The sequence below is a fragment of the Pipistrellus kuhlii genome, unplaced genomic scaffold, assembly GCF_014108245.1.
Source record: "Pipistrellus kuhlii isolate mPipKuh1 unplaced genomic scaffold, mPipKuh1.p scaffold_m20_p_1, whole genome shotgun sequence".
NCBI classification, from domain to species: domain Eukaryota; kingdom Metazoa; phylum Chordata; class Mammalia; order Chiroptera; family Vespertilionidae; genus Pipistrellus; species Pipistrellus kuhlii.
The window spans coordinates 25,300,527-25,320,933 of record NW_023425404.1 but is presented as its reverse complement, the minus strand read 5'-3'; the positions used below and the strand labels follow the sequence as shown (position 1 = coordinate 25,320,933).

At 38.9% G+C, this 20,407-nt stretch overlaps 1 protein-coding gene across 2 annotated transcripts in view; it reads left to right on the top strand.

Annotated features, from left to right (window-relative positions):
• Positions 1-20,407, top strand: part of PELI2 (pellino E3 ubiquitin protein ligase family member 2) — a 149,824-nt gene that overhangs the window by 103,825 nt on the left and 25,592 nt on the right. The window contains exon 3 of one of the 2 annotated variants that reach the window (XM_036435822.2): positions 14,168-14,200. The exons of the other annotated variant lie outside the window; for it this stretch is intronic. Within the exon in view, the coding sequence (XP_036291715.1) occupies positions 14,168-14,200 (33 nt within the window). The remainder of the gene's footprint in view (positions 1-14,167; positions 14,201-20,407) is intronic. 2 annotated transcript variants of the gene reach the window in all.

Sequence of the window (20,407 nt, the reverse complement as noted above, 5' to 3'; positions counted from 1 at the left end):
TGAGACTTGATTGTCTGAACCTACATTGAGAAATTTACATTTGTCTCTTAGAAATATTTTATCTTGGTTGACTTGACCTGTTTTTATCATCATTGGATAGATTTTGACCCTGACATCCAGTGAATTAATTCACTGTCTTTGGTTTTGTGTCTTTTTTTTAAATGATGAACTTACTCTCCTTGACATCTTGAAAATTGTGGATTAAAAAGGTTGAGTTTAGAAGAGGTTAGAATAAAATTCTATATTTGCCGTCAGAGGGCTTCTGTTAGGTTGAAACTGATCTTTTAGGCGTAATTATTCACCCAACTGTTAATCATTTTCTAGCTATATTTCTCCAATGTATGTAAAAGAATGACATGGCAGACCTTATTAGATGCTTCATCAAATCTCGTTAAGAAAGTAGTCATTTAGTGAATAGACTTTGCTACTCAGTCTGGAAGAATGATAAATTACTCTAAATTTGGGGAAACTTGAAATATAAACAACAGATGTCTATAGTTTGGCAAGTGTCTGAAAAATGTCTAAAAATGCCCACAGTTTTATTACACACACACACACACACACACACACACACACACACACAGATTATGAGTGCTATTTTGATTCTGTTAGGCTACCTGCCACATAACTGACACAGGCATTTGCAAGTTTCTATTTGGAATTTTTTTCTCAAGCTGAAATTTATTATTTTTTTAAGAATTTATAATATATACAATTTTTTTTAAAAAAAATCTTTATTCAGGTTATTGCAGATGCTCCTCTCCTCCGCCCACCCCCCATAGCTCCGCTCCACCCAGTTCCCACCTCACTCCAGGCCCTTGCCCCCCACTGTTAATATAATTAGTCAAAATATTTTTTCAGCCGAAATCGGTTTGGCTCAGTGGTAGAGCATCAGTCTGCAGACTGAAAGGTTCCAGGTTCGATTCCGGTCAAGGGCATGTACATTGGTTGCCGGCACATCCCCAGTGGGGTGTGTGCAGGAGGCAGCTGGTCGATGTTTCTCTCTCATCGACGTTTCTGGCTCTCTATCTCTCTCCCTTCCTCTCTGTAAAAAATCAATAAAATATATTTAAAATAAATATATTTTTTCAGAATATTGAGTTGATTTAATCTCATTAAAAGTGGTTTCATGAATGTAAAATAGCACACAAAAATAATTTTCAGTGTCTACTATCCTGTTGTTATGCAATGAACATGTCACATGACCCAACTGAACATTGGCTTCATTCAACATATTCAATGATGAGAACATTAAGTTTTGTGCATCATTTTATTCAGTCTTGCACTTTTTTAGGTTTTAGAAGTTAGGAACTCATATATCCCCTGATTTGAACCTTTGAAAGAACTCTAATGTGACAGAATACAGCTTATTATTCCCATTTTTAAGTTGAAGGGAGTGATGCACAGAGAAATACAATAACTGCCCAGAAGAAGAGGTGATTCCTTCTGATCATCGGGAAAGTCATGGAAATCTTCACACATGGGGTAGCTTTGAACCAGGGCTTACCATTTTGTTAAGGGCTGGTTGTGAAAGGGGGCGTGAGACCTAGCAGAGCCAAGGCAGGGAGGCATGGAAAACCCCAGGAGGGGTTGGAAAGCAGAGTGGCCGGCACATATTGGGAGATTGGGCCAAAGGGTAATGTGAGGCCACTTCCTAGGGAGTCCTGAGTGCCTTGTTCAGGAATTGGGCTTGCATCGGCAACAGGGAGAAGCCAGTTGAGAGGATTTAAGGAAGGAAAAAGGCTCTGGTAGGGCCAGAACACAGTAGACACCTGCTGCTACTTACTATTCCGAGGGTTAGTTTAAAACCTACAAATATTTTATTGCCCAAGGGAAGGACACCACATGCTAGTTGTCTGTGTTCACCATACCGTTTTGGAAGAGGGTTTTCCTCTGAGTGAACACTTCATAAACATGGTTGCTTGCCAGTTCAGAAATTAAGTGCACAGTCTTCTCTCCCAGTTGTTGCCTCGCCTTCTGTTTGCATGCTTCCGTGGTGCCTGTCACATGCAGGTGTGACTGCTTTATCAGCTCCCCCTGCAGCAGTAGCTCTGTGAGTTGGCCATGGGAGGAGGATTACTTGATGCCCAGATGTATTTATTGGTTTAAAAGATTGATATGGGTACCTTTGGTTTCTGAAAATTCACATGTGAGATGTCTAAGCTTAAGGAATTAATGTCTACTAAAATTCAAACAATATTGAGCATTTACTCTATTCCAGGCACCTGTCAGAGTGGGAGGGGAAAAAGTAAGGCAAGTCCTCAGGCAGTTTATAGTTCCTCTGTTTGTTTGGCATCATTTACTTATGTTCTGTATTTGTCTGTCAGCCCTTGTCACAGTGCTTGGCTGTTCGTATTTATAAGTCTTATCTCACTGTGAATGCCTTCCCTTCCCTCAAGATACTCTTTTCTTATTCTGTCTAAACCTTGATATCTTAGCATCCCCCTCAAAAACCACATCTTCCCAGAATCCTTATTTTCCGACCCATGGTCATTTTAATTCAACAAATACTTCTGGAGCATTCTGTCAGGTACAAGGTCCTAGGTGAGTGTCTGACTTCATCTTTATAACCTCAGCCCGGAGCAGCGCAGGGGCTCCAAATATGTCTGTAAGTGGTTTATCGAGGAATTGATAAGAAAGCAGAAGGAAGTGTGGGGAGCAGGAAAGAGCCAGAGAAGAAGCTGAGAAAATGTGCTTCTAGCTCAAATGTAGCCCCAGCCTGATCCCAGGGAGCTCTGAACATGGGGCCACGTGCTGCCCACTGTGTGTGTGGCAGGGGCTTGGCCTTTTTCATTACTATGGGCCTTTTTCATTACTGCAGGCTGCTCCCGGGGGGAAGAGCATTACCTTCCAGTCATTTCTGAGCTAGGTGGTACGTGGGACCTTCCCCAGAAAAGGGCTCCATTGTGAACCATCAGTAGCCAACACTTGCTGCCCAAACAACCTACAGGGATCGGGATAGGCGCACAGCCCTCCACTGATGCAGGCGGTCTTTATAAACAGAAGCCAACATTTGTACTTGTTCCCCTGAGTGTGTCTCCTTCCATTACAAGTGGAGTTACCCTCCTAGGAAGATAATGGTATAATATTTGTGTAGCACTTTGAACTTAAAAAAATTAAGTTTATCTTCTTGTTTTATATCCCTACAAAAGTTTATAAGGAGAATAGGATAGCTATCGATGTTTTACATGAAAACGTCGTAGCATATGAAGGGTAAGTGACTTCAGGTCAGGTAGCAGTAGTGTTCACTGGGTACTCGGCTTAATGCTGCAGCAGTCCTGTGGGGTGGGGATTGTTAGCCCCAGAAGTTGAGATGCAGGGAGGTAAGTGACATGCCTGCATTCGCAGAGCTGGTGTGCAGTGGAGCCTGCCTGACTCCACACCTGCGTTAGACCCGCCATAACCTGCAGCCTCTGTGGTGGGTAGGCAAAACCAAGTCCCAATCCCAAGTGTTTGACATCTACAGCTCTTAGAAAGAGGCCTCTAAGCGTACATGAGGGTCCATCTAGCAAAAAATTCTAAGTGCCTCCATTGGGTAAAGCCAGCATAGCATATCGGACGGAGTTGTTAAAGCTCTGGGGTTGCTACATCAGTAGTAGCCACATTTGTGATATTTTATTTTATTTTTATTTTTTTTATTTTTAAAAAATATTTTATTGATTTGTTACAGAGAGGAAGGGAGAGGGATAGAGAGTTTAGAAACATCGATGAGAGAGAAGCATCTATCAGCTGCTTCCTACACACCCCCTACTGGAGATGTGCCCACAACCAAGGTACATGCCCTTGACTGGAATCGATCCTGGGACCCTTCAGTCCTCAGGCCGACACTCTATCCACTTAGCCACACTGGTCAGGGTGACATTTGTGATATTTTAGTTGTCAATTTATGTTCATTTTGTATTCCTGTCTTGATTGACATGACAGCTTGAAACTTCAGGTACTGCGAACCATAATTATCTTGTTTTTTTTCATAGGGAATCATAAATGGATTGTGAGGTGGAACTCTAGAAGTTTTAGTTAATTTAATTTGAGAATAGCACAGGGTAATATCTCGGGCATCTAGAATGCTTGAGAGGATAGGGTACTATGGCTCAATAATTGATTAGTTTGGCAAACACTGTTGAGTGCTCTTTGCTGACATTGTGCTCACTAGACAGTGAGGATGTGACAGTGTATGGACAAGTAAATATTAAGAAAGGGAATTTGGGCCTTTAAAATTATGCTTTTAGCCAATGATAGTAAATCCCTGTTTTAATGTAAGATTGACCAAAACAAAATATGTTCACTCCTGCACTGCATTCATAAAGCACAACAATCTTTATTAGAACAGCTATGGTGTGAGAATAACCCAATCATGTCATTTGCTACATCAACCAGTTTTGAAAGAAGTCTTGGGAAATACAGTCATAACATTATTTATGTGAAAACATATCTAATCTGGACATCTAACCTGTAACATATGCATGATGGAGTCAGTTTGAGTTAGGTGAGACAAAAATCATCCAGTTCAAAATAAAAAATAATTAGAAATGTCAGAAGCCAGGTGTGGTTCTGGAGAAAGAGAGTATCTAGAAAACATTTATCAAAACCTTCTTGAAAGTAAAAATGAACTTCAATTTGTCCCTGAATCTGTTAGCATGTTAATATAGGTTATATCTTTTAAAGTGACAGCTTTTGAGAACATATGTCCTGTTTTCTGTACATAGCCTTTATTTTCGGATTTGTACTATGTGTGCTGTTAAAAGGTACCAGGTGCCTAATAGTAGTTCCCTAGGATGTTCTGCATTATTACATAATATTTACTTTGACAAGCATCAAAGTTATTTTTCCTTTCAGAATCTGAGTTTGAGTGTTTATCTTTTTCTTCATATCTGCCTGCATATATAGGACCTTATTTTAAAAATGTATAGTGGACAATCAAGGACAAGTAGGATATGCCTTAACCAAAATTAGTTTTATAGCAAATAAGTATGTTTTCTACTATAGATGTACACAATTCTTGTTAAAGTAGACACATACTGCATATGTGTCTGTATACCAGAAACTTTTCTAAGTATTGGAGATAAAAGTGGTGAACAACATAGAAAAAGTTCCCACCTTCTCAGAGCTCAGTCTCTAATGTAAGCTGGAAGAAAGACAGCAATAAAATAAATATAGGCTATTAAGTGCCCTGAAGAAAATAAAATAGTATTAGTGAGAACTACAATAGATTGCTATTAGAGTACAATTAATATTTAATGTTATTAGGAATGTTATCATTCAAGAAGTTGAATTGCTTGTGGTTAAAGTTGTCATCACTTCAAGTTTCTATCCCCTAAACCAGTGGTTCTCAACTTTTCTACTGTTATGAATCATAATGTAAAAAATCTGTGTTTTCCGATGGTCTTAGGCTCTACAGCAGTGGCTCTCAACCTGTGGGTCGCGACTATAGAGCCTAAGACCATCGGAAAACACAGATATTTACATTACAATTCATTAACAGTAGCAAAATTACAGTTATGAAGTAGAAACAAAAATAATTTTATGGTTGGGGGTCACCACAACATGAGGAACTGTATTAAAGGGTCGCGCATTGAGAACCACTGCCCTAAACCCTCCTCGAGGTTTCCTAAACATACAAAGCAGAGTTCTGTTTCTGCCATGGAGAATTAACTGCTACAGAAATTCTCCCTCTCCCCCTGCTGTAAACAATTGGAACACTGGACAAAATATTTTAAATAACTGTTTGCAGGGATTGCACAACAGGCAGCTCAGGGCTGTGATCCCTAAGAGAAGGGAAATAAAGGAGTGAAGCATCCTCCCCGCATCTTGTTGCCTGAAGGCAGTTTCCAGGCACAAGCACAGGGATGAGGAACCAGAGAGCCCTGTGATCTCACTAATTACAACTGAGGCAGCCAGGCTTTGTGAGGGAGAGCACCAGAGGTGAGAAGGCTTCCTAGGGAGAAAGAGTTCTGCATGCCTTCAGAGGGTGCCCCTTAAGCCCTTGGCTAAGTAAGTACTACTTTGCTCATGTGTAGGACAAAACCCCACAGGGTAGAAAAAGCCCTAACTGGTTTGGCTCAGTGGATAGAGCATTGAGCCTGAGGACTGAAGGGTCCCAGGTTCGATTCTGGTCAAGGGCACATACCTGTGTGTGGGCTTGATCCCCAGTAGGGGCATGCAGGATCAATGATTCTCTTTCATCATTGATGATTCTCATTCTCTCTCTCTCTCTCTCTCTCTCTCTCTCTCTCTCTCTCTCTCTCTCTCTCTCTCTCTCCTTTCCTCTCTGAAATCAACAAAAATATATTTAAAAAAAAAAAAAAAAAAAAAAAAAAAAAAAAAAAAACAACACACTGGAAAGCAATAGGTCAAATATTTTCTGCAGCTCACAAAGGGATTAGTTCATGTTCCCACCTGCAGTGTGGAAAGACCTCATAAAACAAGGGAAGTAGGATAGAGGCTACAGAAGAGTATCACCTAAGTAATGAGGATGAATTATCCCTAGATCAAAGTCTGCTCTGGACTTGCCCCAACAAAGCTTAAAAGCAAGCCTTGAGAGAGAAAACTGATCTGAAGTAATTTATCTGCTTGCCAGAACAAGTCTACCTTTAACAAATCCAGCATCCACAAACAAAGCTAAGTATTTGGAATCCAATTAAAAGTTACTAGAAATGCAAAAAAGCAATAATGCAAAAAAGCAAAATATGACTGATGGTGTATGTGTTTGTGGGGGGGAGGGGGAATCAATTAATAGAAACAAACCCAGAAATTACAGATGGAATTAATAGAAAAGAAGTTTAAAACAGCTGCTACAATTATAGTCCTTATGATCAAGAGTGTAGAGGAAAACATAAACATGTTGAGAGAAATGAAAGTACAAAAAAGACCCAACCAAAACTTCCAAAAGTGAAAAATGAAATGTCTGCCATAGAAAATGTACTAGTTGAGATAGTAACACATTGGAAACTGAAGAGAAAAGATCAGTGACTCAAAGAAACATCAACAGAAAGTATCTAGTATAAGGCATAGAGAGGAAAATGATTAAATAAAATGAAGACAAACACTATAAACTGTGGAAGAATATCAAGTGTCTCAAATATATGTAATTTGTGTCTTAGAAAAATGGGGGTTAGAAGAGATTGGCCATAATTTTTTTCTAAATTTGATTAAAGTGATAAATCCAAGATTTAACATGGTCAATGAACCCCAAAGAGAAGCAACATATAAAAGAAACCACATTAAGACATATTACAGTCAAATTGCTGGGGAAAAAAGTGAAAAAAAAAAATCTAGAAAGGACCTAGAGAAAAATGAGGCAATATGTGCAGAAGTACAAAGAGTGAAAAACCAAAAATATTTATCAGAAATACTTCAACATCTTTAAAGTACTGGAAGGAAAGGACAGAAAGATGGAGCAGAAAAAGGAAACTGTCAACCTAGAATTCTATACCTAGCATAAAAATCTATCAAACAGGAAAGGAAAATAAAATCCTATTTTAAACAAAGTGATAAATAGTGCCAGCAAACCAGCACAAGAAATGTTAGTTTTTCAGGCAGAAGAAAAAAGATACCAGATGTAAATTTGGCTTTACACAAAGTATTTTAGACATGGTAAAGATGAGGTTAAATATAAAAGACCTTTCTTATTTCTTATCTCTTTAAAAGATAATTAGCTAGTTAAAGCAAATGAATAATAATGTATGGGGCTTATAACACATAGAGAAGTAAACTGTATGACAATAACATTAAGGGTAGGAAAGAGGAAATTGTAGGATTCTTGCATTATTTATCCTGGGAATGCAAGGTTGGTTTATTATTTTTTTTAAAAATTGATGTAATTCACCGTATCCACTGACTAAGAAAACCACACACAACACAACTCATATGATCGTCTTAATAGATGCATAAAAAGTGTGAATACTATCTAATAAAAGAGTAATATGCAAATTGACCATCACTCCAACACAAGATGGCTGCCCTCATGTAGTAAAAAATGGCTGCCCCCATGTGGACATAAGATGGCCATGACAAGATGGTTGGCAGGGGAGGGCAGTGGGGGTGACCAGGCCTGCAAGGTAGGGCAGTTGTGGGCAATCAGGCCAGCAGGGGAAGGTAGCTGGGAGGGACCAGGCCTGCAAGGGAGAGCAGTTGGGGGGAAACCAAGCCTGCATGGGAAGGCAGTTAGGGGCAAACGGGCTGGCAGAGGAGCAGTTAGGTACCAATCAGGCTGGCAGGGGAGTGGCAATCCAGCGATCCAGCAACTCTCTTTTAGGTATTTACCCAGGAAAAATAGAAATAGTATTCACAGCCTTGTTTATAATGGGCAGAAACTGGAAACTATATATATATATAAAGAGATAATATAGAAATTGACCATCATGCCCTTGCACAAGATGGCCACCCTATATGGTCAAAAGATGCCCACCCCCATGTGGTCGTAGATGGCCACCCCCATGTGATCACAAGATGGTCGGCAGGGGAGGGAGGGACGTTGTGGGGTGGGATATTGGGCCAGCAGGTATGGACAGTTGGAAGCTACCAGGCCTGCAGTAGAAGGCAGTTGAGGACAACCAGGCTGGTAGGGGAGGGCTGTTAGGGGTGACCAGGCCTGCATGGGAGGGCATTTAGCGGTGACCAGACTGGAAGCAGAGGCAGTGGGGGCTACAAGGTCAACAGGGGAGGGCAGGTGGGGTGATCAGGCCAGCAGTGGAGGGCAGTTGTGGGCAATCAGGCCAGCAGGGGAGTAGTTAGGCATTGATCAGGTTGGCAGGGGAGTGGTTAGGAACAATCAGGCAGGCAGGCAAGTGGTTGGGAGCCAGCAGTCTTGAATTGTCCTAGATTGGAGAGAATGTAGGCTGGGCTGAGGGACACCCTTCCCCAGTGCACGAATTTCGTGCACCGGGCCTCTAGTAATGTTAATATCCATCAGCTAATAAATGGATAAGAAAGTCATAGTATATCCATACAATGGAATACCACTAATAAATAGAAAAAGGAACAAACTACATAACTATTCACACAACATAGATAAATCGCAAAAGGTTTTAATAATTTAAAGAAGCCAAATACAAAAGACTATACATTAAGTTTTCATGTATATGATATTTTAGAAAAAACATAACTCTAGTGATAGAAAGCAAATAAGTGGTTATTGGGAAAGAGGAAAGAAAGGGGGATTGGCTGTCAAAATCATGGGGGAACTGGGATGATGGATCCTTTCTATATCTTCAATTGAAGAAATAATTACATGATATTCATTTGTCAAAACTCATCTAATTATGCACTTAAAATTGGTGAATTTTATTAAATGTAAATTATATTTAAGTAAAACTGATTTTAAAGTATGCAAAACAGGTCTTTATAAACTATATTTGAGGGTTTGGTGATCACCTTTGTGAGATTAAATAGTATGATGAATACCTCCAGAAGCTCACATAATCTTATGCCAAGGTAGTACAGCATTTAGTTGGCTGAGATGTTCAGTTATGGAGACTTCAAAATGAATGTGGACAGGCATATCTGTTTTTAGGAAAGGATAACCAGGAGAGTAAAGAAAATGGGAAATGTATGTTTTGAAGAAAATCAGAAATGAGAGGTTTCACTAAGAAAAGGAGGCACTGCCCTAGCCAGTTTGGCTCAGTGGATAGAGTGCCAGCCTGTGGACTAAAGGGTCCCAGGTTCAATTCTGGACAAGGGCACATGCCTGGTTTGTGGGCTAGTGTATCTCTCTCCCCTCCCTTCCCCCCCCCCCTCCCCGCCAGTAGGGGGTGTGCAGGAGGCAGCCAATCAATGATTCTGTCTCACCATTGATGTTTCTATCTCTCTCCTTTTCTCTCTGAAATCAATAAAAGTATTTTTTTTTTTAAAAAGGGGGGGAGGAGGCACTGTAGGTGATGTGCAAAGCAGCTGTCTCTAAACACTTGTATGGAGCTGGGAATTCCCTCTGCCCCTGAATGTTCTTGCTATAGAGAAAAAAAAGGTTTTTCAGTTGTTCACGTTGGGCAACTTTTTGGACTGGATGGTTTGGGCAAGGATAGTATGCTATCAAGGAAATTCTAGAAACTACTGAACACTAGTAATATGCCTCAATTTTAACTTGAGTTGATATTTTTAAACTGTATACTATGGTTGCACAAATGACTTAAATTAATTGGCTTCCCTGATTTCTCCTGCTTAATCTCTGCCCCAGGTGACAGTTTTGATTACTGCTTGTTTTTGTAACTCATTCTCATAAATTTTACTTGCATACAATGCCATATTTTTCTGATTCTTCCTCACTTCTTCTTTTTCATTTTTGATGATGGAAAGAGGGTTTGATAGGTAACTGAACTACATTGCTTTCAAAGTGATGCCAAAAGCTGTGACCTCATAAATTAGATTATGAAAGTTTATATAAACCTTCTCCCCAAAATTTGTCATTCTTCTCTTAAAACAAAACAGAACAATGAAGCATAATAGCAGAGTATGTGCTGCAGTGTAGACTTGCCCATTCACTTAGGAAATCACTTAGCCACACCAAGTCAGTTTTCTTATTTTACAAAATGGGGATAATTATACCTATGTCATGGTTGCTGTGTGCACAAATTATTAAGTAAAATATACACGAAAATGCTCTAATTTGAAAAGGCACTATATATGCAGAAATTATTACTAATTTGGTTATGGGTATAGATATTTATTTTATAAATCTGTTTTTGGTTCCTTATTTCTAGAGTGTATGCAAGCAGATGATTTTTATACATGTAGATTGATAATCTAATTAAACTTAACACAAACATATGGCTGAGTGTTGGCTTTTCAAGTACTATAAATGAGACTTGTGTACTCTGATTGTATAGTTTTATTCTTGAAAAGTTGCTTTTAGGTGGCATCTTCAGCACAGGCTTTATCCACTAGGTAGCAACACATATTTTGGGTCAAATATATTCACATTGTCTCTTCCCCAAAATTAGAGTCAGGACTGTTTATTTTAAGCAGCAATCTACAGGCAAAGTCCTAAGGCAAATCATCCTTTCATTTGTCTTCCTTTAGCTAGCAATATTACAGCATTAGCCTTGGTCATTTTTAGCTGCAGTTCTAGGAGTTTTGTCCACAGCATCACCCAAGAAGTAAACATTGTGCTTTTTACTGCCTGGATAGATGTTCTAATCAATGGTAATAATCTTATTACTTCATAACCAATTCAGATTTGAATCCCATTATTCTCAATATCAAGCCATTTTACTTTCCCAGTGATTTTTTATTATGTATAAACAAGAGGCCCAATGCATGAATCCATGCACTTCTGAGGTTCCTTGGCTTGGCCTGCAGGATCGAGCTGAAACTGGCTCTCTGACATTCCCCAAGGGTTCCCAGATTGCGAGAGGGTGAAAGCCAGGCTGAGGGCCCCCACCAGTGCACCACTGGGGTCAGGGAGGGACCACGGGAGGGCTCCAGGGCATGTCTGGCCCATCTCGCTCAGTCCCGATCGGCCAGACCCCAGCAGCAAACTAACCTACTGGTCAGAGTGTCTGCTCCCTGGTGGTCAATGCATATCATAGTGAGTGGTTGAACAGCCTTAGCATATCATTAGCATATTGCACTTTGATTGGTTGAACGATGACCAGATGGCCGGACACTTAGTATATTAGGCTTATATAGGATGGATTGTCTACAGATTTTCCACATCAGACTGTTTTCTCTGAGATGTTCCAGTGCTGTCCTGGTCACCATTGGATTTTTGTTTATATGATATCCCAATTCCTTTGAATACATTTGTCTTCTCATCAACAGTAGCTAGAATGTAAGTTTTAAGATAGAATATGTATAGGAGAAAGCATTTTTGTAAATAACATCTTCTATTCATTTTTGTTAGTGACTCTTCATCTGAGGATTGTTCAAAAGGTTATTGCACAATGCTAGATGCTCTGATTCTTTTGCCCAAGGATTTAATAATCTAGCGACCCAAGCTTTCTTTACTTATCCCAAATTTCTTTTAAATATATAGACAACAGACAAATATTGGTGAACATGTAAGAACTCAGGACATATAATTTTTATAAGCTCTTACTGAAGAAATTACCAGAAGGCAAATTTCAGCCAAATAGGAGGTGTATGGAGACTCTCAAAGAGACTAGCATCTAATAATTAAATTCAGTGTGCTCTGAAGAACTATTGATAAAACAATAAAGAGTGATTGCTACAGAATAGGATATAAAGGTTATAAAGTCTGACAATGTAGAAATAATAAATAATAAAATTAAAGGTGAGGGGAAAAGGTGAGAAGTAGTATATGCATGTTAATATCCTCTTATTTTATATCTGGGAGACAATACCTATAATTTAAAATAGAAAGATATAAATAGTCAATGGTTTTAAAAAGCAAACCACAAGGAACATTATAAAATCAATAAAAAGTGTATGGAGGAGGATGGTAGAGAGGAAATGAAAAAAATCTCATTTATCATTGCTCTTATGAGAGAGTAAATGAGTGCAACCATGTTTATGATGTAGTTGTATATATAAAAGTAATGACAAAAGTAGAAATGTACTCTTCTGAGTAAACATGTAAAATATAGAATATAAGGCAAAGATAGCATGGACCATAATGTGAGGGTTTTTATTTTAAGGCACTGCAGAAGTGCTTTTTTAAAGCACTCAAACACGTAATGAGCCTCATTATTTGCAGAGTCCATATTTGCAAATTCACCTGCTCACTAAAATTTATTTGTAACCCTCAAATCAATACTTGTGACACTTTCCCAACCAATTTTGGACATGAACAGCTTAGTAAAAATTTGGAGTTGCTAGCTGAGGTTAAACAAGGCAACACTCTTGCCTTTTTGTTTCAAATTTCACACTGGAAAAAGTTTAGCTGCATCAGAAAGCAGGTATAATTAAGCAACTTTAATATATATATATGGCTAAGTTGACTCATGCCTGAGCGTATTACAATATAAAGCTCTCACTGGCGCCAATCGCGTGTGTGTGTGTTGATTTTTCATTGTTGGTTGTGAATTTGGTTGACAATTCTGTTATAGAGGAAGGGTGACTAGCAATATGAAAACATTTCTTCTAATTAATTTCCTTTCAGTGTGCACGAATCTGTGCACCAGGACACTAGTGTATTCATAAAAAATACTTGTACATAAATATTTATAACAGCCTTATTTGCAATAGTCAAGAATAAGAACTAACCTGATGTCCATCAGCAAGTGAATGGATGAACAATTGTGGTTTACCCTTACCAAGGGAATATTACTTAGCACTAAAAGAAATGGTCTATTGATACATGCAACAATATGGATAAATCTCAGAGTAATGATAAGCAAAAGAAGCCAAACCAAAAATAAAAACATACATAGTGTAATATTTCATTTCTATGAAACATTAGGAAATGCAATCTAGTCTATGGTGACAGACCAGAAATCATTAGCTGCCTAGGCAGGAGGAAGTGGTTGGAAGGGCACGGTGAGGAAGCGTCTATGGGTTTATCTCTAATAGAAAAACATATCCTCAGGTGAGGATAAAAGAAAATAATAATTTAAAAAAAAACATATGTTAAGCTTCAGTCACAATAGAAATGTTCATTAAAAACACAGTGATGTGATTTTTCACATACCAGGCAGTACGGACCATAACACTTAATAATTCACTTCAGTGTGGGGAAAACCCACTTTTGTACACATCTGGTGGGAACTTAATTTGGTGTAACTTCTGTGAAAAGTAGTTTGATAGTAGCTTTTAATATTGAAAGTTCACATACCATGTGATCTAGCAATTTTATTTGTAAGAATTTACCCTATAGATATATCCTCCCATATGCAAAATGAATACATGGATGTTCATTGCAGCATTGTTTATAAAATAGAAAAAATAATATTTTATTGTGTAAATTAAAAATGAGATTTATTGGATAAATAAGGCTATGTCTATGCACCAAAAAGAATGAGACAGCACTAATAGCTAAGGATATTGACCACTCTACAAGCTGTTCTGTTAAGTGAAAGAAGCAGGGAACAGAATGCCCTGTACAGTATGTTATCATTTCTTATGCATATTCGGTGATAGTATAGACATAGATTTTCCCTGAAACAATGCACATGAATCTAGTAATAGTAGTGCTGTCTGATCCAGGTCTAGAATTGGAAGGAGCTTTTGATACTTTGTGTACATATTAACTAATTAAAAATATTCTTTGCCTTAGAAATCAGTCCAGAACCTGGAGGACCTTACAAAAGTAAGTATTAACTTATCTGATAAAGATTATTAATGTTTTAGTAATAAAAAATAGCTAAATATAACAGTAATTATTGTATGTTAGGCACTGTACTCTGGGTCCTTTACAAATACAATTTCAGTTTTCCAATAAACCTTCAAGATAGTTGGGGTACTTTACAGAATAAGAAATAGATTCACAATATCACCCAAGGACACACAGATAATAAGGCTCTTTTAAAGTCAGTTGATTAAGACTTGAGGAGTAACATCCAAAGATATATCCAAGCTTCTATCCATAACATTTGTGAGTGGCATGTGCAGTGGCAGACCACACAAGTCAGTTACATGTAAGTTTCCTGTACTTCCAAGGAAAGACAGTTATTGTCTTACTTAAAATTTTTATTAGGATTGGAACTTGTATGATTCCAGCAGGCTCAACATCTTGAAAATACCAACTGCCAAATAAATGTTTTCTTTAGAGAGTAAATATTTTCATGTTTCTATATAACTATGATGTGGCCTTCTTGAACTGGTTTTATTCCATAAAGAAAATGAGATTCTTTAGCAGATGGACAAATTTTAAATGTAGGCCAGGCCTTAAAAATAAAAATCCAAGTAAAATGAGGGGGAAGAATTGAAAACATCCCCTCTTTTAAATGAAGGCTTTTGCTTCTGGCACTATAAATAATCAATAGGGTTTTGTATTTTGTTTTATTTTAGCACGGCTAAATTTCAGTCTTTTTATTCTTCAGTACTCAAGGGATCACTTTGACAGCTGATAAACCAGCCTATATTAAAATAATTATATGGCAGGTCTTTGGGTATCTCAGTATGAAATCGATTTATGTCAGATTCAGTTTATAGCATCTGGAAGTTTGCCTGTTCATGGCAACAAATTAGGGCATTTACTATTGACTCACTGTGACACAAAGTTGAAGGAGGTTACCTATGTATTTTTTACCTAGTACTCTTTAGAAACTGTTATATCTTGTTTATCCAGTAAATGCATTATTAAAAAGAAATATGTAAATTAATAACTAAACAATTTTACTTTTTCAACTTCATCATCTTGCAAAATGTTATATTTTTTTATTTATGTCTTATTTATTAGGGTTCATAGTTTCAATTAGCTTTGTTTCCTGTGGAAAGTAACTCATATGTATGCAGATATTCAGATTACAAGATGTTAGATGTTGTACCAGGTAGATTCACATGCATCCTTTAAAGTAGGGGTGTCGAACTCAATCAGAGAAGGGGCCAAAATCTAAAATCCAGCCTAAATCTCGGGCCGAATGGTTTACCGAACAGTCATAAACTGTCGTTGTGATGGAAACGCAGCGGAGTGCAGTGATGACAGCGCGGAGCGGGCCACATTGCAAGGCCTGGCGGGACGGATTTGGCCCGCGGGCCTTGTGTTTGACACATGTGCTTTAAAGCATTGTCCATTACTAATTAATTATCTATCTATAAAGTTTACCAACTCCTGTTCTTATGTGTGACCAGTTAGATTTATCACCCTCTCTTTCTTTAAAAAAACAAACAAACAAACAAACAAACAACAACAACAACAACAAAAATATATATATATATATATATATATTGATTTTTTTACAGAGAGGAAGGGAGAGGGATAGAGAGTTAGAAACATCAATGAGAGAGAAACACCGATCAGCTGCCTCCTGCACACCCCACAGTGGGGATGTGCCTACAACCCAGGTACATGCCCTTGACCAGAATTGAATCTGGAACCCTTCATTCTACAGGCTAGTGCTCTATCCACTGAGCCAAACCATCTAGGGCTATCCCTCTATTTCTGAGTCTTAAGGTATACAACAAAGAAACCTCACCATTGTTTCAATGTTCACTGGAATAATTGTCATTTTGCAAATATATTGCATCTTCTCTTCACATGCCCCTTCTTGTTCATATCTAGAACCATAATATATTTAAAACCAAATGAACAGCTGTTTTGAAGAATGGATGTGTGGTCCTCCATTCTTTTCCAGATGACCAAAGGGTGGTCCTCCTTGCAAGATTAGATAAGATCCTGGGAGAGCCAGTGGTTCTGATGCCTACTGTATGCATTGAGATGGGTGAAGTTCAGAGCACTGCCTTGAATTTATAGGATGGTGCCCCTTCCTTGTCCTTTCCTGCGATGTGGGAGCTGCCACTTAGAGTCAGTGTGGGAAAATGTATCCAGGGCCTGGTCTGTCAATTTTGCTATACTTAAAATTGTCCCAGAGGCTCCTTACACTGTCTTCACTTTTTGGATTCTTTTTGCTGTTCTGAGTGGATGTTTTTTTGCTTTCTCATATTCTAAATCATTGATTTGATTCTGAGTGTCCTCTACTGTTAATTCTTTGTAAATTATTCTTCATTTCAGTTAGTGCATCCTCCACTTTTCACTGGTCCTTTTCTATGTCGTTCATGTTCTCACTAAGTTCCTTGAAGTTCTCAATAAATCCCATGAAGTTCTCTTAAGTTCCTTGAGCATCCTTAACACCATTGTTTTGAACTTCGTATTTGGTAGCTTTTTTTTCTTTTCTTTTCTGCTTTTATTTATTTATTTTTTTATTAAATTATTATCTGTGTACATATTTTAACATTGCCCCCCCCCCCCATACATACTCTTTCTCCCCAGAGTTTTGTGTCCATTGGTTGTACTTATATGCATGGTAGCTTGCTTATTTCCATTTCATTTAGTTGTTTTTCTGGAGATTTCTTCTATTTTTTCATTTGTCACATGTTTCTTTGAATCCTCTTTTCATCTGCTTCTCTGTTTTGTTTCTATGTATTAGGTAGAGCTGTTATGTCTTCTGGAATTGGTAGAGTGGCCTTGAGTAGGAGGAATCCTGGCACTTTTGTGTGTCCTGTGTGGCTGTGTGCACTATCCTGTTGTTATTGGACATTGATTGCTGTTGGCATCACAGAGAGGGATTGATGGCCCCACACCAATTGGCTCTACACACCAGCTGTGACTACAGCAGAAGGGCTGCTGTGTAGGAGATTCCCCTTTGGAGTAGGATTTGCTTCAGTGAGGCGTTGGTGCTCTTCAAGTCTGCTCCTTGAGTGTGTTGCTTGTGGATGTGGTAGTGTGGTCTGAAGCTGACCACTGGATGCACTAGCTCTGGGGTCTCCAGGGAGATACAAAGTCAGCTAACTGCCTATGCCCTGCCTGGGGTGACCCAACACAAGGTACAGAGTATTCCACAGATGGCTGCTACTTGTGTTGGGCTTCGAGGTGCTCAGGAGAGGCCAACCTGTGAACTCACGCAGAATGTGCTAGTTCTGGCCCTAGAGCCACTTACCAAGAGGTATGGGGCACACTGAAGCCAGCTGCTACTTGTTTGAGAGATTTTGGGAAAATCTGAAGCCTGAGTTAGGACAGGCCATTCATATGGAAAAGCTACTGCAAACAGCTTGGGTGGGGCTGCAAATTGGGTGGGGCAGGGTCTCAGGTAATCACTAGGGTGGGGCAAACAGTATGGGCCAGATTGATGGAGATTCAGATTTAGTGACTGCCTGTTGGCACTGTGGCAGGGGAATGTCATCAAAGGAACAATGACCTCTGCTGTCATTTTTGTCTGAGAGAAAGCTGCCCCCTACTTCTTGCTCTGTTGCCAGACAATTTAGTTCCTCCCATTTAAGCTGCTGCCCTAGCACTGAAGCTCAGAGAGAGTGAGTCCAAGTAAGTTCATCACTGGTCCTTTAAGAGGAACTGCCTGGGACTGCAGCAACTCTCCCTATCACTCAACCACAATTCCTGCTGGTTTTTACAGCCCAAAGTTATAGGAACTTCTCTTCCCATTATTGCAACCCTGGGCCGAGAGGTCTGGAGTGGGGCTAGGACCCCTTGTTCATCACAAGAGGCCTCCACAGCCAAGATAGCCTTCCCACATAAAATGCCACATGTGGGTGTCAGACTAGCCTATTTTGTGCCTCTGCTCCTCATACCAGTCTCAATGTGGCTTCTTTAATTTTGTAGTTGAAGGACTTATGTTCAGCTAGATTTCAGGTGGTTCTGAATGATGGTTGTTCTGATTTAGCTGTAATTTTGATGTGGTTGTGGCAGTATGCAAGTACTGCATTTATCTACACTCCCAGCTTGACTGTAAGCCAACTTCAAGCATACCAACATTTGCATTATGGGGTTAGCAGAAGGGGAAGAGAGGGAGCCAGAAACTGAAAACCTATTTGAAAAAAATGACAGGAAACTTCTCTTACCTGGTGAAAGAAATACATATACAAGTCCAGGAAGTGCAGAGAGTCCCAACCAAGATGAACCAAGATACATCATAATTAAAATGCCAAAGTTTAAAGACAGAGAATCTTAAAAGCAGCAAGAGAAAAGCAGTTATCTATAAGGGAGCACCCATATGACTGTCAGCTGATTTCTCAACAGAAACTTTGCAGGTCAAGAAGGGAGTGACAAGAAATATTTGAATTAATAAAAAGCAAAGACCTACAACTAAGATTACTCTTCCCAGCAAAGCTATCATTTTTAATTGAAAGCCAGATAAAGAGCTTCACAGGTAAGAAAAAGCTAAAGGAGTTCCTCACAACCAAACCAATATTACATGAAATGTTGAGGGGTCTTCTTGAAGAAGAAAAAAAAGATAAAAAAATATGAACAATAAAATAGCAATAAATGCATATCTATCAATAATTAAATATAAAATTCAAAATAAGTGAACAAGGAATCTAATTAACAAAATAAACTGATGAATAAAATAGAACCAGAGGCATAGAAACATGGAACAGAGTGACAAATCTCAGAGGAAGGAGATGGGGTGGGAAGAGATTAAAGAACTTACATGTATACATACATTTCCCATACATAAAGAACTTATATGTATACATAATGTATATATACTTATATACTTATATGTATACATAAATACATTACCAAGGGTGTTGAAGTGCTGGGGTGGGGTGGGATCTGGGTAGAAGAGGGACAGTGGGGGGACATCTGGAATATTCTCAGAAATAAAGGTGTGGTGTGTTTTTTTGTTTGTTTTTAAGTAATAGGTGTCATTTCGGTAACTAGTGTAGACAATGTGGTTGGTAATGTAGCATGTTTATGTATGTAGACGTGTGTCCCTGTGTGGGAAAATGCACTTCACCCCTACTTCCAAAGGAGATGAGATGAAGTAACTGAAAGAGGATATTGTACATTAGGTTAGCTTAATATGTTTTAAAAGTACAAAGACATGATCTATAAAAACTTGAATGTGAGCCTCTCATTGTTCAGCACTTTGTGATGAACTGTGTGGATATAGAAGTAGCTGAAGCATCTTTGCCCTTAGATAGCAATGACTTTCCTGGACACAGTACCAGCACCTGTAAGATGACAAAACTGAGGCTCAGGGGGCTTAAGTAAGGTGCCGAGCCCTCAGCCAGTCATTGATGGAGTGGGAGTCCAGCCTGACCCATACTGTCACCCATGCAGTATACTGCCTGCATTGAAGACTGGTTTAAAAAGACAGGAGTTACTGCCCTCAAAGGGCTTTCCATCCAATGTATTGGTGGGATTCCTTGGGATAGATGTCCGCCAGGCATGTGATTGTGTTCCTGTCCAGCTTTCCAATTGCAACGCTCGCTATGTTGTTTCCTGAATTGTATCTGAGTCAGGTTATCCCTGTGAACTGGTGCACCACCGACCAAGTTCACCCTCAGTGCAATTAGGAGTGACTCCAAATTAAAAACAGGGTTTCCTCCAACATTCTTGCCCTCTCTGTTATCCCTGTGTGCTAAATGCCTGCCTGCACCCTAGCCCCTGTCCAGCACTGTGCAAGTAATAGGTTCTCTGCCAAGGTTTATCCAATGAGTAGCTCAGGGAGCTGATCCCAGATGGGCATGGGAATGGTCCCATGCCAAGTTCAGAGTCATTGCCTCTAACAAATAGACATCACTTTTTATTTACATATAAAACACTCTTGGTTTTGATGAAAACCAAGTTCACATTTTGTGACTTTCTAATCATAGCTATGATTTGGACACTTGTTTGAAATATGAACTATTGAAAAAATAGAATATTTGAAAGAGCATATTCATGCAAAAATAAATTAGGAATTCCTTTAGCCATTTCCTCTGTGTAGAAATAGCACTCATACATATTTTATACATAAATTGACAAGGATGGCAGAGACCTTGTCTTCCCCATAACAGTTTGAACCAGACTGATTGAGGATTTATTGCCTAATTATACTTGTCAGCCTGACATAAA